The sequence below is a fragment of the Bidens hawaiensis genome, unplaced genomic scaffold (assembly GCF_021521415.1).
Source record: "Bidens hawaiensis isolate Kalapana, Puna unplaced genomic scaffold, B.hawaiensis_p1.1 tig00018514_1, whole genome shotgun sequence".
Taxonomy (NCBI): domain Eukaryota; kingdom Viridiplantae; phylum Streptophyta; class Magnoliopsida; order Asterales; family Asteraceae; genus Bidens; species Bidens hawaiensis.
In genome coordinates, this window is record NW_027492803.1 from 291,424 (window position 1) to 309,996 (window position 18,573).

Sequence of the window (18,573 nt, forward strand, 5' to 3'; positions counted from 1 at the left end):
GTGGTTACGCAACACTGAAACGCCGTAACGTGGTTACGCAACACTGAAACGCCGTAACGTGGTTACGCAACACTTAAACGCCGTAACGAGGTTACGCAAAACGCTAAACGATTTATCTTATTTAACTTGTGAACTCACCAACCTTGTGTTGACACTTTTAGTATGTTATTCTCAGGTAGCCGAGGCGGGCGCGCGGTTTAGGAGCATGCATTAATTGAAAACATCTTTATTCTGCAAACTTAATTTTAACAGTTACATTTGGTTTTAAGTCGTCCTGCGTGACGCAACTTTTGAATTAAGGTTTTACGCTTCCGCACTTATTTACATTTAAACGTTTTTCTTTGGTTTGATTATAATTAATGATTCCGATCCTGCCAGTTCACACCCTCTGACGGTAAAACTCCGTTAGTGGATTTTGAGGGTGTGACACCCGACCCCTATACCCCGGGTGGGAAGCCGCGAACATCGAGTGGTATCGATGTTTATTAAAATAAATTGCAGCGGAATATTTCATCAGGACCATAGTTAGGAAAAATGATCAGAGTTAACAAAAACACCTTGATTCTTATTTCATTAACTAGGAATAAAACCCATTTTTATACAAACATAAGTTTTATAGGGGCAAACCCTAATTTACAAAACACATTTCTTTTATTCTGGTGACAAGCCACTTATTTAAGCTGGAAGCCCACGTACATCATTCCTTTGTCTCTAACAAGTCACCTGAAACATGTTTAAAAATATTTGATCAACAGGAAATACTGGTGAGTAAATTCATTTATAAATGACGCATTTTACAGTTACAACATTAAGTGGTGTTTACATCTGTCTGCTTACAAATTACCGAAAGGTACTTGTCACTCGACCGTATCTGTGACTGTGGTCATATTACTTATTGGCTAACACTTGTCCAATAAGTAGCGTGTAATAGCCCAGTAGGCAAGCCTTGTATACAAAACCCCACAATACCATCCCGTAAGTCTACGGAGACTTAATCACTGTAATGTGATTAAAATCCTTCGAAAATGTATTTGAAAATATTTGGACTATCTATCGTGAGTTTTATAAGTTTAAAATTATCATGACGGTATTGGAAAACCTGTCTTCTCACGCAAATGTAAATTGTACAACAATTCGAATGTCTCACCTTGCAAGTTTATAATTAAAGAGCCTCCTGATATTAAACACATAGGTTAAGCACAATGTAGTATATCTAAGTTAGTATAAACCCCATAACCATAGCGATAATCACAAGATTAGAAACTTTACACGATAGCACAATGTCTTACCTTGTTCAGGCAGAGCCTTTGGATTCGCATATAAAAGTTTCTTTCGATCGGAGAGGGTATCGTTAAGACCACTCAGGTATTATACTAATACTCCTATATAAGAGAAAACATGAGAGAATCGTGTGAATGAATGAAGAATTAAGTCTGGATTTCAACCCTATTTATAGTTGAAACTGGGTTAGTACGCGTAGCGCGAAGGAAACATAAACAAGTGGTTCGTCTAGGGCAAAGTGATCAAAGGGTTTTCGAGTCAGCCCTAGCTATGCCACGTGGCGTGCCAAGTGGCAGGAAACGTGTCAATTTTGCGTGGCTATTACGTCGCGTAAAGCGAAGGGTTCTTCGCATATCGCAAAGGACAAAAGATTTTCCGTATAACTCATAATGTTTCGCGTAGCGCGAAGAAACATGACTTCACTCCTTCGTGTAGCGCGATGGAACTAGTTTTCAAAAACACTAAGGCGGCTATCAAGCATGCGAAGTGCAAAGTGCGCCATCAAAGTGCCACATTGCGCCAATCGCACGTCCCTCGAGCCCATGCCCGTGCGCGTCGGGTGCTTCGCACCCTCCGCTAGGACCACTGGGTGTGATTTGTCATATAAGAATATTAACATATGAGCTCTCTTTCTTTTAAAGAGCTTACAAGTTTTATAATTTAGCGATGTGGGACAAGAAATCACTTTCTTACTTATACCAAGGTGGAAGCATTCCATTTTCTTTCCTCCACCAATGGGGGATGGAATTTACTTATTTTATTTTCTCCATTCTTCCTTTTTACTTATATTATGGTTTGTTATAGCACTTCACGGCTGCGGTTAAAGTTTTGTGTTCTTCGGGTGTTACTCCTCTTGGTGATGCTACAATGAAAGCATTGCTGGATAAGCATCCCATCTTACCCCTTTCTGCCTTGCCTCGGGCTTTACTCTCGGATCCCCCTTTGGTTGTAGACGTCGAAAGTGATCTTGGATTTATTAAATCTTTCCTAAAAGGGACTTTTTGTGGGAGAGATGGGTTGAGGGCCCAACATATCATGGATGCCCTTTGTGGGGTAGCATCATTGATTGTTGTGGGGTTGATTAAGGCTAATATGGATGTGGTTAATTTGCGGTTGGGGAGAGATGCCCTAGTGCTTCGGGAGAGTTTGTGGCTTCTGCCCCTTTAACCCCGCTGCTTAAGCCCGATAATGGGGTTAGGCCTATTGTTGTAGGCACGATTTGGAGAAGGCTTATATCTAAGATGGCTATGAGGATTGTTGGGAAAGAAATGGCAAAATACCTTGGTGGTTTTCAATTAGGGGTGGGGATCCCGAGTGGGGTGGAGGTGGTGCTTCATAGTGCAAATAGGTTTCTTAACAGGTTCCATTCTGATGGGTTGTTGGCCTTGCTTACAGTTGATTTTTCTAATATCTTCAATCTGGTGGATATGACAACACTCCTGAAGGAGGTTCATGCCAAATGCCCATATATTTCCTTATGGGTTAATTTTCTATACGGGCAACAAGCAAGGTTATATGTAGGGAACGATTATATTTCAACTACTAGGGTTTAACAAGGTGATACTTTGGGACCCCTCCTATTTCCGTCAGCTTTACACCCTCTCATTCATCGGGTACGTGATTGTTGCAAGCTATTTTTTCATGCATGGTACTTAGATGATGGCACGATTATAAGAAATGCCATTGAAGTGGCTAAAGCCTTAGATATTATTAAGTCTGAGGGGACATGTTTGGGGCTTGAGCTTAATACAAAAAAAACTGAAGTCTTTTGGCGGTCTTGTAATGGGGTAAAGACAAAAGTAGGTTTGTTTCCTAACGGGACTGGGAGGCCGAAGTTGGGTGTGAAACTCTTTGGGGGTGCAGTTAGTTGGGACACCTGTTTCATCAGTAGTTTGGCCATTAACAGAGCTTCAAACGCAGTGAACCTAATGAGATGTGTTACTCGCCTGCATGACCCTCAATGTGAACTCCTCTTGCTCCGCTCCTGTGTGCGGGTTGCTAAATTGTTATTCGGTTTCCGAACATACCAGTCTATGTTTGTTAAGGATGTCGTCTCTGTTTTTGACAACGGGCTCCGAGGGGCGATCGAGGATATTGTGGTATGTGGGGGTTCATTTTTTGCGGATTTTCAATGGAGACTAGCCTCTCTCCCAATCCGTTTTGGGGACCTAGGTTTATATTCAGCTGGGGATGTTTCCACCTATGCTTTCGTAGCATTGAGGGCACAATCTTGGAAGTTACAGGACCACATTTTGTGGGATTTGTGGTGTTGATGGGTTGGATTGTTTGCATGCATAGTTCTCTTCCCGATCTTGACCATAGCGGGTTCGCTAATATGGACACCCCCCCCCAAAGCCCAACATGCTTTGGTGAGTGTCTTTTATAGTAAAATCGTCCAATGTTTAGAGAGAAGTTTAGCTTATCCACTTACCAGAGAGCGGTGTTAGAATGTCTTCACGCTCCCCATGCTTATGATTTCTTTACCGTCATCCTCATCGAAGGGTTAGGGCAGCACATATCAGCAGTGGAGTACCGGGCCATTCTTGAATATCGTTTAATGATCCAACTGTTCCAAGTTGATGAGCCATGCTCGGTTTGCCGTAAAGTTTATTTGGATAATTTTGGTGAACATGTCGTTCATTGCAAGGATCTTCCGGGGTTTAAATATAGGCATGATTTGGTCAGAGATGTCCTTTGTGATGTGTTAAACGAGCGGGGATCTCGCCAAAAAAGAGAAGCTCCTGTGAATTTCTTGTGCGATCCACTTGAAGAGATGTCAACTTTCCAGCCAACAGACGGTCTTGTGTTTGGATGGGCAGGGGGAAGCACGCTTGTATAGGACCTTACTAGAGTGCCCCCCCTCCATCTGGCTTAGGGATATCGGGTTTGTCGTTAGGCAGGCCGTGTTGAAGGCGGAATCAGGAAAAATTGATATACATGAGAAAGGATGTGCTGAGAATTAGCACTTGTTCATTCCTTTTACTTTTGACACATTTGGGTCTCTTGCCCCGAAGCTATTACATTTCTGAAAAGAGTTCGCGATGCTAAAAAACTGTAACTTTGTTTTCAATAGGGATGGGTTTGCAATTCAAAAGGGGGTGGCGGTGCAACTTGTTGCCCGCTTACCCACCTCTCTATTGTAATTATATCATTTTATACAGTATATGATGAAACATTTAGGCTTTGAAAAAAAAATTCACCATTCCCGGTATACACACATTATTTCTTTTCGAGCTCTTGAATTCCTTTGGAGTTTAATACACAGTATTCTCGTCTCAATTGAGTGTGTTTTTGGGCCCGAACCAACATAACAACTAGTTTAGACGCGCCAGCAAATTTAGCGACGCATTAACATTTAAAAATAAAATAAAAATAAAAATTCGTCGTCATTCTTCATTCTTAATTTCTTATTTTTATAATCTTGCAATGACCCCACTCTTGTCTTAAAATATTAAAAATTATGTTAAGATAACTTATATATACACTTATTGCATAAAAATAATAACTTTTGTACTTGATCATGTCATGATTGTCTATTTGTGTCTGTACATAAAATCACCACATGGACAGCTATCTACGTTACATACTATATATATCAAATTGATTAATTCCCATCCGACGTTACATACTATATATTATCTACGTTACTAACTCCATCTTTCAGAAACATGGGTGGTGGAGAAAGGAAGGTGGTTTGTGTTACCGGAGCTTCAGGGTACATAGCTTCATGGCTCGTTAAGCTCTTGCTCGATCGTGGCTACACCGTTCATGCTACTGTCCGCTCCCTCGGTTCGTCCCTTAATTCAACTTTTGAGTTTCCTTTTAAAACATACTAAATCTATTAAAATACGTTGCAGATGATCCAAAAAAGACAGAACATCTACTTGCTTTTGACGGAGCTAAGGAGAGACTATTATTATTTGAAGCTAACTTGAGTGTAGAAGGATCTTTTGATTCTGCAGTTAGTGGTTGTGTTTGTGTCTTTCACACAGCATCTCCTGTGATTCTAACTTCAGTTGATGAGCCAAAGGTCACTGACCCACAGGTCACTTTTCATCCTTTTGCTCTCTATGTGTCAAAGTTGCTGTAAGGTCAAAAACATGTTGGTGCATTCAAGATTTTTATTTTTATTTGGATCAGCTGGAATTGCTAGATCCTGCAGTGAAGGGGACACTGAATGTTCTTAAATCATCTGTGAAAGTTAAATCAGTGAAGAGAGTAATCTTGACTTCTTCAATGGCTGCAGTTATGTTTACTGACAGGCTTGCAGAGTCTGCTGGTGGTGTAGTGGATGAAACATGGTTTTCAGATACAGACTTTTGTGGGCGGACAAAGGTATACATTACTAGATAATACTTGGTAGCATGATAATGATCTATGTGAGCAATTTTCCATTCTCTCATTGATTCTAATGAAGATAGGAAACTTGTTTCTTATCTGATACTGGTATCCTTACACTAATACTGGTTGGAAGTCAAGCGCCGCCGACTAAATGCCAAACGAAAATAGATGGTCATACGTTGGTGACAGCCGGTGAAGTTGGCGTTACTAGTCCATTAATGATACGTTAGCTGGTGATGAATCTGTCAATGTTCTTTGTTGGTGATTTTAATGTCATCAAGTCATTTGGGTAATTGTGATTTAGTTAAAAATCGAATTACAAATTAAATTTTTAAATATTTTAATCTTTCTTAGGAGTTATGTTTTAAATTATTAGTCGGTAATAAAGTATTCAGATTACTTCAAAACAGAAGGTAAGCTGACAACAAGCTGCGCCGCTACCCCTTTTTAAATATCTTAGAAATTAAGTGTTACATTCTTTATAACGGCTCCTAATCTACTACTCGTATTAATCATGTTCAAGTCCCGGATCGATAATCAAACACGAATAAACGACTAACTCTCGTTTATATTAATAAGAAAATCTAACTTAAAAAAACTGATTACAGCTCTCAAATCCTAACTCGGTTTGCTTGATGAACCATAACTTGGTTGCATCAACTTCATATATTCTAATGTTTAACCATAACTCGGTTTATATAGACTAATCTAACTTGCTAGCCAAGACTTTACCAAATATAATAAAACCCTTTTAATTCTTGGGCTGGGCCTTACACTTGGACCAAACAACAATTGAGCCAACACATGTTATATATCCATCGACCTCTTATATAGAGGAGAGACACATGCAATCATTTTAGTTGGAAGAACTTGTAATAACATTAAAAGTCAACGACCATTTTAATAAGATGTCTTGATCAAACAGATTTGATGGTTTTTTCGATCTAACTAATGAAGGATTGTGTATTCTTTTTAGATGTATTATCACCTTGCAAAGACCTTGGCTGAGGATGCTGCTGTGAAATTTTCAAAAGAGAATGGTTTGGATTTGGTGGTCATAAATCCTGGCTATGTGATTGGTCCTCTCTTACAACCTACTCTCAACTTTACTTCTCAAGGTTTTATGAACTTTACAGAAAATGGTAATTATAATATAATATAAGATAAATATTGAGTGTCGGTGTCAAATGGTTTTAGCTCTGACTTCTTAATATTTAAAATGCAAGTTTCATACGAATACAGATGTTTCAATATTGGTGTGCTGGCTCATGCTGCTTTTTTTTAAAAACTTTTAGTGGGATATCATGCCAGTTCGAATTCCCGTTGCAACATTGTCAGCTTTTTTTTGTTGTTATTTATTATTATTACTTTTCTTTTGTTTTGTTTTTTGTTCTTAAATATGATAATCTTAGGAACCGATTTTTTTAGGTTTAGCTCTCGTACCTGTAAAGAATCAAATTGATACCAAGCGAATTCATGTCGAGTTGCCATTGTAACGTCTATGTTTTTGTTTTAAAGATGCTAACTTAACAAAACTATTTTTGGGGTTTAGTTCTGAATCGTAACAAACGTAGCCGGTACTGACCAAATTCACGTCGAATCGCCACTGCAACGACCATGTTATACCGACCGAATATACGTTGCTTTAAATATGTTAATTTTTTTATATCATATGCTATAGGAATATCACTACTATTCTGGGTGTTTTACTAATTTGTGTTTTCGGTTTAATGTTTGTATCGGGACAAACCTAACCAATACCAACTGAATTCGTGCCCACTGCCGCAACGCGGCGGGTTTACCTAGTTAATTGTATTAGTTAAAATTCATTTCATAAAACAGGATTCTTCATTGAAGTTGTTGAATTTATATATATAGGAAAGGAAGTATTTCCGGATGGAATCTACATTCTTGTTGATGTGAGAGATACTGTTGTCGCGCATATATTAGCACTTGAGAAACCAGAAGCTAATGGTAGATATTGCATGGTCGGGTATTTGATTCGAGCACAGGAGATCATGAAGATCTTAGACAAACTCTACCCTGATCGTGGCTATTCTCTAAGGTAATTACTAATTAGTATCATTGGCCTATCTAAAAGGAAGATGGGATTACTTGTTTTTGTTAAATTTGGATAGGTATGAAGACAATTGTGTTGAGGCGATACCATATAGCATATCGAAGGCAAAGGCAGAAAGTCTGGGTGTTGAGTTTACTCCGTTTGAATTAAGCCTCAAGGACACTATTGAAAGCTTGAAAGAGAAGAAATTTATGAGCATATAAGTTCTTTAAATGCTTGTTTAAGAACAGCCAGAGAAAGGAAACTTGAATGTTGAATCGTGTGTTGATCAATAAGCAATCATATATGCATAATGGAATGTTAAATAAAAATTTAATGGATCTGGCTTGGTCTCTTAACGAGTGAACTATTTAAAAATTCACATGTTTATTACAAAAATAATAGGTTTAGTAACATAAAAATGCCTCATGTAACCAAAAGAAAATTGGTAGCATGTCCAAAAGATGTAGTCATATAAGCACCCGGTTTTATGGACTGGATGCCGAATTTTTCATTCTATTGACCCATAAATAAATAGTGGGGCTTTTATTAAAGAAATAATAATAATAATAATAATAATAATAATAAAAGATGTAGGGGAAAGTTAACGTACAAATGAAATTAGCGTGCTAATTGTGAAAATCGAGTAGAGTAATTATATATATAAGTAGAGTAATTACTCTTGATTCTCACAATTAGCATGTTATTACATAATTACTCTACTTGTATATATAATTATTCTACTTGATTCTCACAATTAGTACGTTTATTTCATTTGCATTTGATCCAAACCCTAAAAGGAATATCCTAGAATAGTAGCCAAGTTTTAAAAGTGTTCCAATTAGGTCACTCATGCAATTTTTTCCTAAATCGGGTCACTAAATCTTCAAATCGAGTCACACCAATTTTTTTGTACGTCAAAAAAGAAATGAAGGATAAGATGTGGGGGTCGGAATTTGCAATATATGCATTTAAATTTAAAATATTAAAAAAACGTTAATGATATTAAAATTTAAAAATAAAAAATAAAGTTCACGTCACCACTCAACGTTAACATCGAAAAAAATATAAAAAGATTTCCTATATGAAAAGAAAAAAAAAGGTTAAAAAGCATGTTTAAATCTTTAATTTAATAAAATATGAAAGTTAAATGATTTAATTGGAACACTTTTTAAAATTGGATGATCTGATTGAAAAAACTTTTGAAACTTAATTAATGTTCAATTAAATTGCCCCAACCCTATATATATAATAATAGAACATTATTTGTTCTAATTTAGTTGAATTCGTCCATCATCTTCGTGGATTATTTGGAGAATGAAGGTTTTGAGATTGTTTTACTAACAGTAGGTGGCGTGGTTGAGGTTACTTTTGACTTTTTAGATCACAAAGAGAACACGTAGAAAAAAAAACATGTATAGTGACAAGTGACATCATGTTTATCCAAATACAAACGATACATCATACATCAATGATTGCATGTCAACAGTAAGACCCACCATGTTGCGAGGCTTTAAAAAGAGTGGCAAAATGATGTAACTGGGCTTTAAATCTCCTAACACCACAGCATGCTGGTAACATAGGGGTTTCAAAGGAGGGGGCTTCAATGCGTTAAAGCCCGACAAAGGAAATATGAAATCTAAAAGGGTGAACCATAATGGGTTTTTAAAGATAAAACACCACTGTCTACTGTGACGGGTTACTTTAAATGGGTTTTGAAGCCCCTCCACAGCTAGCAGTAGAGGTGCATAAATCGGAGTTTTCAAATACCTAGTTCTAGGTATGGAACCGGGTTCGGGTTTGGTAACATTCGTTTTTTTGGAAATAATAAATAAAGGAAGTTTAATATTTTAATGGGTGTCACTATTTAAATAATGTTAAGTAAAAAAAAGGATTGAGTGGTAGGCTTAGGATTTATGTATGGACATGAGAATGGTCACGAGCCTAAGATACATGGGTTTGGAGTATTTAAACTCTTAAACCTCCCTAAAACCTAAACATTCTCATTTTTCCATCTCCTACCTCCAGACACACTCTGTACACACACAAATCCTCTTATTTCCTTATTCATCCAAGAATCAAGAGGAACAAAGAGATTCTTGTTCAAGTAACATCAAGCAACAAAACCACGTCTAGATTCACGTGAGGTTCAAGATTCAAACCTAACCAAGTTCTAGAAAGGTATGTTTTAGATTAAAGATTAGGTTTTTTATGTCGGTTTGTGTTAAGATTCGATGACAAAGGCAAACCAGGCCTTGTGAAGCAAGAAAAATGTAACTTTTGTAGTAAACAAGTTACTTGGTTGAGGCAATACGAACACGTGATGTTCGGGCCGGGTTAAGCAAGGAAATGGAGATGCTACGATCCAGAACTTGATATAACAAAAAAACGGGCATAGCAGGACGTGAGAAAGTGGCTGAAATGGAAAAAGGGCTCGAAAAAAAATGGGGTCGAGTCGAGTCATTCGACTCGACTGGAAAGGGGTTGTGTGGAGCCGTTCAACTCAAATGGAATTGATTTGAGTCTAGTCATTCAACTCAAATAGAATTGATTTGAGTCGGGCATAACTAAGTAATTATTACAACTGCCCCCGGGCCCCGTTCGTTGAGGGATTCAATAACCTAGAAGTGAGTGATAATTAGAATTAGATAATTAATACATGTAACTTGTTTAACAGTCAGTCGTGCCCAATTGAAGCGAGGTATCACCGTTAACTCTGAGAGGAGCCGGCTTCAGGTGAGTAATAGCTCCCTTGATACCTTTAAAAACATTTTGGAGCTGTATGTATACTCAATAAAGAAAATAACAGATGAATGTGATATGTTTTGAAAGAGAAAGTAAATGTATAAACTAGTAATAAATTTACTTAACTACTTTATGTTAAGAATGTATGAAGAATATGAGTAAGCCATGATGTGGGCATCAGGGGGGGTCATAGCACCTTATACCTGTCCACATTATGAATACTCGTGAGTAGTATACGAGTGCTTATACAATCGACAGGAGTTTCATTTATGGAAATGATGCGTGCTACCGGAAGGAAATCACAGGCATGGACACAATAAAGACTGAAAGCCTATACTGTGTTCAGGGCATGTATTGTGACAGTAATATGGTATAATTATAGATACAATGTATTGACTGATAGAATGATATATGCAAGATGGCCCAGTTAGGGATACAAAGGATAATGTGGTCTATTTATGGATACTATGGTAAGATGGTCCAGTTATGGATACAAGGATAATATGGTCCAGTTATGGATACTATGGTAAGATAGTCCAGTTATGGATGCAAAGGATAATGTGGTACGTTCAGTTATGGATACCATGGTAAGATGGTCCAGTTATGGATATAAAGAATAGGTGGTCCCATTAGGGATACTAAGTATAGTAGCTATTAAATACATGCTTATATGTAGTATGATTGCATGACATGATAGTTACTGAATGTATAGATACACGTTGTGTGAAGTAGGGCCCAGTTATGGATACTAGTATGATTTCATGGCACGATAGTTAACGAATGTATAGATACTCATTGTGTGAATGTATGGTCCAGCTACGGATACTAGTAGAATGGATAACTCTTAAATTATATATACCAAAATGTTAATCGATAGAATAGAAAGAAGATAAGGAGCAAGCACTACCAATACTTGTGTAGAATAATAATATGAATGTAGATGCGAACGAATGTTATACAAAGAAAAATGTGTACATGTTCATGTGTAGAGCGTTCGAGTCTCATGCGTGCGTAAAAAGTTAGGATGGAAAATCCCTCGAACTTGGTATGGCTCAGTTATACGCAAGAATAGGAGGTTCGGTTATGAGCAAATGTGTATGAGAATAGTTATGGATGGGTTGATAGACAAGCAGAGAAACCAGTAAATAATGAATGTCAAGTGTTTTGCTATGTATGAATGTTTGAACGATACGACTTATTTATAAACCATATTTTATGAAAAGAAATAAACGTTAGAACTCACTAGCGTGTAGCTGACTTTTAGTATGCATGCATGTATTGTTGATGACGTGGCAAGCTTGAGGTGCGTGCGAGGCTTTCCATATTGAAAATCTAACTAGAGATAGAAGTTATTATGTAAAAGTTTTAATTTTCGCTACAAATTGTTTATGCTTCTGCCGTAACAAACCGAGTTTACGAGTAAATTCAACACCAAAGTAGGGCACCCGGGGTTCGGGGCCTTACAGTTATGCCCGAGTATTGCAAAATTGGTTATTGGCAATACCCAGGTCGGGTTCGGGTCCGTGTATTATTTATAAAAACCATACCCTATGCATCGGGTTCAGGTCCGTGTCTTATTTCTAAAAATCATACCCTATGCATCGGGTTCGGGTCGGGTATAGAACCGGGTATTCTGAATCCAGGTATTGAATACCCTATTTTCGAGTATCAGGCTTTTTTCAGATGTTTTCGAGTATAGATTGGATTCTTTAAGGTGTTCACTTTTTAGGGGTATTTTCGGGTATTTGAAAAACCCGGTTTCAGGTATTGAAAAAATCCGGTTCCAAGTATAGAACCGGTTCCGGTTTTCGGGTATTACCGGGTATAAATCGAATCCAGGTACATGTTTTGGTACTGAAATGCATACCATATCCCTTACGGGCAGGGTCGGACACGGGTTCAGGTATTAAAAAAGTTGGTTTCGGGTATTTTTTCGGGTTTGGTTTGATGCTCGATTTTGTTTTTAGTAAAATACCAAAATGCCGTTTTTGGATATTTTGTAATTATTTTGGAATTTGGAGTAAAGTACTAAAATGTGACTTTACTTTTTTATCCACGAACTCCCATTCGAGACTGAGTGATGGGCGGAGAAGGAAAGGTGGTTTGCGTTACAGGGGCTTCTGGGTTCATAGCTTCATGGCTCGTTAAGCTCTTGCTTGATCGTGGCTACACTGTTAATGCCACCGTCCGATCGCTAGGTAACTCTTACCTCATATCCAAATTATTTCCAAATCAATCAAAATTGTTCATCTTTATGGGTATGGGTATTCAGTTATTCACTGTTCAGTTTGTTTTTAGTCTGAAACTGAAATAGGGTGTAGTTTGACTTTTAGGTCAAATCGATTGATTCTCTACTTAGGAAACTTGGAATTGATATTAGTTATATAGCAGTGTACATTGTTTAGAAAATCGGCCTAGACGGACCCCAGCTGCCTCGATTTTCGATAAACGAAGACTCTAGGTGCTAGTTGGTCAAATTCGGTCCTAGTCAGTCAAAATGGGTCCTAGTCGGATAAAATCGGTCCAAATCCCCAACTTGGCGTCGATAAAAATGGGTCCTAGTCAGTCCTAGGGGGAGAAAACCGTTCTGAATCGCCCAACTCGGCCAACATGTCAAGAAGCTTTTTAGTGAAATCTTTAACTTGAGACTCCACAAACCTGTGCATATGAAGCTCCCGTCTCAAGAGGATCCACCGAAAACACACCCGAAGCTTCTTTTGGCATCCACCCGTCCTCCTCCCCTTCAGCATAATTGAAGCTTTTGACCAAGCATTCGAGATCTGTCGGGTCCGACTAAAAGTATCCGACCATTGTTTTCACCATCCCTGTTGTGTCTTTTTCCACCCTATCTGAAACTAAACTAGACTTAACGGCTTCCCTTTTGTACAGCTCCAGAAACATCTAAGGAAGATTTCCGACCCACTGATATCTCCAAATTTGAGGTTTATTATTAAACTGTCATAAATACTCCCATCGTCAATGTATGCTGATTGTTCTTTTCCCACTGCTTTATGAATCATTTTTTTCTTTGTGTTTAATCTCTGAGATCTGCATTTCCTTCTTTTTTTTGTTTAATTTCTTTTAAAATACGTTGCAGATGATCCAAACAAGACACAACATCTATTTGCTCTCGAAGGAGCTAAGGAAAGACTATCTTTGTTTGAAGCTAACTTAACTGAAGATGGATCTTTTGATTCTGCACTTAATGGCTGCGTTTGTCTCTCTTTCACACAGCGTCCCCTGTCCTACTTTCAGTTGATGACCCACAGGTCAATTATTTTTTGTTTTCTCTTAATTCTACAAAAGTTTGAATAAAATTTTGAATTACTTGCAGAAAGCTAAGTTTTTTGATTATTTTTTTCTCAGGCACAATTTATAGATCCTGCAGTGAAGGGGACACTTAATGCTCTTTAATCAGCTGCAAAAGTTCAATCTCTCAAGAGAGTGGTTTTGACATCTTCAATGGCTGCAGTAACATTTGGCCCGAGACTCCCGGAATCTGGAGTTGTGGTGGATGAAACCTGGTTTTCAGATCCTTTATTTTGTGAGCAAAAGAAGGTATACTATAAATCCATGATCCAGCACAAGTCAGCTACAAAATGTTGTGATTAATCGAACATTTTGTGTTTTTTTTAGTTGTGGTATCAGCTTTCAAAGACCTTGGCTGAGGATGCTGCGGTTAAGTTTGCAATAGAGAACAGTTTGGAGTTGGTGGCTATAAATCCCGGATATGTGATCGGTCCTGTCTTACAGCCGACTCTCAACCTTACTTCCGAGGGCATTATGGGGTTGATAAAAACCGGTAATAAATGATTACAGCTAATGCTCATATTGATATGCTTGATTGAAGAATCGAGGTTTATGTTGTGTGTAAAATGTTAATTTTGTATATCCAGGAAAAGAAGTAATTTCGGGTGGAATTTACAGACTCGTTGATGTGAGAGATGTTGCTGCTGCACATATTTTAGCTTTTGAGAATCCGGAAGCTAATGGTAGATACTGCATGGTTGGCAAAGTGGTTCGGCATTTGGAGGTCATAAAGATTGTAAATAAGCTCTACCCGAGTCTTGACCATTTTGAAAGGTAACGCAGAGATAATAGGATCATAAAAATATTAATATTAGTCAAATCCATGCAATATGCAACTCAAAATCCGGTTACTTAAATGTTGATAGGTATAAAGATGGTGAGGGTGTTGAGCCTCTGCCTTACAGTGTATCAAGGGCAAAAGCGGAAAGTCTAGGCGTTGAGTTTACTCCGTTGGAGGTAAGCATCAAGGATACTGTTGAAAGCCTCAAGGAGAAGAAGTTATTAAGCTTCTAGAACACCAGATGATGTGCATGTATGGACTTGTTTCAAGAAAAAAAAGTGCTTTCTTGGTTCTTTTAAAAATTTGAATCTGTTTCTTGTTTTTGGTGGGAATGTCATTGTGGGCCAGGATAGATACCGTGTTGAAAAGTAGCAGGAGTTCAAATCCTGTGGTGGACAAAAGGCGTAGATTTTGGAGTAAGACTATAGTCATAGTGTATGTGAGTTGGCCATAAAAAAAAACATGCTTGTGATCCCTTCTTTATTTTCGTTAGATATGCTATTTTCGCTAAATTTGGATTTTTTAACCCATTTATATATCAATTGGTTTATCTTGAAAAATCCCTTTTAATTTGGCTAGAGATGCTGTTTGTGCTAAATTTGGCAATCTCAATTCATTTAAATTTATCAATTGATGCTGTATTTATATCCTTTTAAGGTGTAATTGTTCTTAGACATATTGTAACTAATTTACAGCTTAATTTTGGATTAAAAATTTAGGATTATCTTCGGTATTAGCTTGATTCTCCGCTAGTAACCCGATTCAGTAAGTTGCATTGCAGTGATAGCTGCAACTTAGTTATTTGTACATGGTTACATTAATGTTTCTATGAATGTTATCACACTTTTTCATCTAATAAGTCTATACATTTTTAGACCCAAACATATCTATAATAAATCAATAATGGAAAGACAAAAAGAAAAGCATAAAGTGAGACAAATAGTTAAATAAACTACTCTTTTAACAATTTTACCATAACCGTTTTTGAAAACGAATTTTGCAGTTTTCAACCTAAAACTGGTTCGAAATGAACACAAAATATACTTTCTTTTAAACGACGATTTTTCATAAAAACTGAAAGCAACCTCTAGCAAGAAGCTTAGAAACAAACAATAAAACAAAAGGATTAAAAGGGATCTCTACACATGTGCACAACTACATTGCTACATACTTTTTTGTGGTATATAACTCATACTTTTATTAGAAAAGACATAAAATATGCTAAAAGTCAAGATAACATAACATTATAATGTACTTTTCTGGTATGCTTTCAATCAAATGCTGCAGACCACCAACTTATCCATCAACTCCCAACTGTTTCAGAAAAGATGAGTGGAGAAGGGAAGGTGGTTTGTGTTACAGGGGCTTCAGGTTACATAGCTTCATGGCTCGTTAAGCTCTTGCTTGATCGTGGCTACACCGTTCATGCTACTGTCCGGTCACTCGGTCAGTCTCTCCCTCTTTCTAATTATTCTCATATCACTAGTTTATTATCTCAACTCATTTGTTATTTATTATTTTTTTTTGTAAGCTATTAATTATTTTTAAGTATTTTGAGAAAGACGGCTCGAGCTCATGTAGTACCTTAAACGAACCACTCTTCAGCTTGAGCTCGGGTGTACAGTGTGGTATTAGTACATAAGGCTCGACAAACCTAAACGAGCTTCACATACAAACAGTGCTGCAAAAGTCCCAACTAGGGGAATGATTAATCGCTAGTTTACACTTCACTGATTAATTTTGGGTAATGGGCCAATGCTCAAATCCGGCCAAAATCAAGATTAATTGGACTTATCGGTTTTTTCAGATGAGGTTCTGGCCAAAATTGGCTATTTCTGGTGGGATTCTGGCCAAAATCAGCGGTTTCCAGCGAGATTACAGCCAATTTACAGCCAGAATATGTTTGTTTATGTATAAAACAGAAAATTACACATAAAAATGTGTGCGTGCATATATAAAACAGAAAATTGCACGTTAAAGTCCGATCCGACTAATCCCGATTAATATCGATTAATCCCGATTAATCGCTAGTCCCCACCCCACTGTCCGGCTAGCACTAGCGATTTTTACAACACTCCATACAAGACTCAAGCTTGGGCTTGAGACCTAAACAAGCTTATTTGAGTGCTCGGCTTGGATCGTTACGAGCTTTTTAACGATCCAATCTCGAGCGGCTCGGCTCGGCTCGTTTATGATTCAAGCTGTATGATCAATCTAACTTTTGCTTGTCCTATTTTGTTTTGTTTACTTTCTTTTAAATATGTTGCAGATGATCCAAAAAAGACAGAGCATTTGCTTGCTCTCGATGGAGCTAAGGAAAGACTATCATTGTTTGAAGCTAACTTAACTGTAGATGGATCTTTTAATTCTGCAGTTAGTGGTTGTGTTTGTGTCTTTCACACCGCATCTCCTGTCATGTTTTCAGTAGATGACCCAAAGGCGCAACTGATCGATCCTGCAGTTAAAGGGACACTTAATGTTCTTAAATCAGCTGCAAAAGTCCAATCCCTCAAGAAAGTGGTGTTGACTTCTTCAATGGCTGCAGTTATGTTTGGTGTCAAAATTCTTGATGGTAGTGTAGTGGATGAAACCTGGTTTTCAGATCCGGTCGTTTGTGAACAGACAAAGGTACAGTTTCATTTCAAATCAGCTACAAAATGCGTAGTTAATCGAACATTTTGTGTTTTTTACAGTTGTGGTATCAACTTTTGAAGACCCTGGCTGAGGATGCTGCTGTTAAGTTTGCAAAAGACAATGGTTTGGAGTTGGTGGCTATAAATCCTGGATTTGTGATCGGTCCCATTTTACAGCCAACTCTCAACCTTACTTCTGAGGGCATTATGGGATTGATTAATGATGGTAATTTGTTAATGACAGCTAATGTTTGTATGCATGAATTGAGGTTTATGTTGTGTGTCAGATGTTATTTTTTTTTACTTCAGGAAATGAAGTGTTTCCGGACGGAGTTTATAGACTTGTTGATGTGAGAGATGTTGCTGCTGCACATATTTTAGCTTTTGAGAACCCGGAAGCTAATGGTAGATACTGCATGGTTGGTAAAGTGGTTCGGTCTTTAGAGATCATGAAGATTGTAGATAAATTGTACCCGAGTCTCGGCCATTCTGAAAGGTAACACATGAACAACATATTGACTGTTTGAGTCCAGTTTGACCATTTTGATTTCCATGTAAACTAGATTTTCTTGTCCCAGTATGCAACGCAAAATCTGAACTAAATTGTTTTTTTTCCCTAATGTTGATAGGTATAAAAATGGGGAGTCTATTCAACCTGTACCTTACAATGTATCAAGGGCAAAGGCCGAAAGTCTAGGCGTTAAGTTTACTCCGTTGGAGGTAAGCATCAAGGATACGATTGAAAGCCTTAAGGGGAAGAATTTACTAAGCTTCTAAAACACTAAATGATGTTCATGAGTTTGTATCAAAACTATGATTTGGATTCATTGTTTATGTTTAATAATGGCGAGAATGTAAACATGCAATTTAAATTGCATAGTGTATGTCGCATATATCATAATGGAGACCAACCTGGACAGTTTATGAGTTTATGTACGCCTTTATAAATACCAAGCTTTCTTCACTTTATGACCGCCGAATACATGGAAGTAACGAACGATAAACTAATTAAAGATTTGAATGACGTGCACCCTGTATATATAAATCCATCTCCAACGAACTCAAAAACCAAAAACTTTTTTTCGGCCCAAAATTTCAAGCTCGATTGGCAAAACCAAAACAATACCGAACCCAAACAAAAAACAGAAAAACCGTAGTTTCGGTTATAACCCAAACCGAACAGAATCTTCTTGCTAGTCCTTTTTATTATGTTTTTTTTTTCCAAGAATGAATGTATTAAGTATGTATTCTTGTCGCTTTCATAAAAATAGAATAAAAGATATATATGGGAGGCTTAGTATAATAAAACAAAACTTAGCAGCCATGTCTTTTAAAACCATTATTATATTTTAATGGACTAGAAAAATCAAATTTATTTTAAAAACTTAAAGTGATAACAATCCAACCACCAGAAACAAGACATG

The 18,573-nt window shown here is 37.4% G+C and overlaps 1 protein-coding gene and 2 pseudogenes across 3 annotated transcripts; all 3 read left to right on the top strand.

The window, feature by feature from the left end:
* The first annotated feature begins 4,949 nt into the window (after positions 1 to 4,949).
* LOC143556329 (phenylacetaldehyde reductase-like) lies at positions 4,950 to 7,952 on the top strand (annotated as a pseudogene). The gene is made up of 5 exons (XR_013139366.1): positions 4,950 to 5,070; positions 5,139 to 5,326; positions 5,422 to 5,616; positions 6,599 to 6,764; positions 7,501 to 7,952. The product of XR_013139366.1 is annotated as a phenylacetaldehyde reductase-like (transcript).
* Positions 7,953 to 12,506: 4,554 nt separating this feature from the next.
* On the top strand, positions 12,507 to 14,763 carry LOC143556314 (phenylacetaldehyde reductase-like; annotated as a pseudogene). Its single transcript, XR_013139361.1, has 6 exons — positions 12,507 to 12,624; positions 13,524 to 13,695; positions 13,793 to 13,984; positions 14,063 to 14,228; positions 14,323 to 14,509; positions 14,602 to 14,763. The product of XR_013139361.1 is annotated as a phenylacetaldehyde reductase-like (transcript).
* A 1,027-nt stretch (positions 14,764 to 15,790) lies between these two features.
* On the top strand, positions 15,791 to 18,118 carry LOC143556315 (phenylacetaldehyde reductase-like). Its single transcript, XM_077045666.1, has 5 exons — positions 15,791 to 15,962; positions 16,786 to 17,144; positions 17,210 to 17,375; positions 17,459 to 17,645; positions 17,779 to 18,118. The coding sequence occupies exons 1-5, from the start codon at positions 15,845 to 15,847 to the stop codon at positions 17,924 to 17,926; spliced, it is 978 nt and encodes a 325-aa protein (XP_076901781.1). The 5' UTR covers positions 15,791 to 15,844; the 3' UTR covers positions 17,927 to 18,118.
* Positions 18,119 to 18,573: the final 455 nt, after the last annotated feature.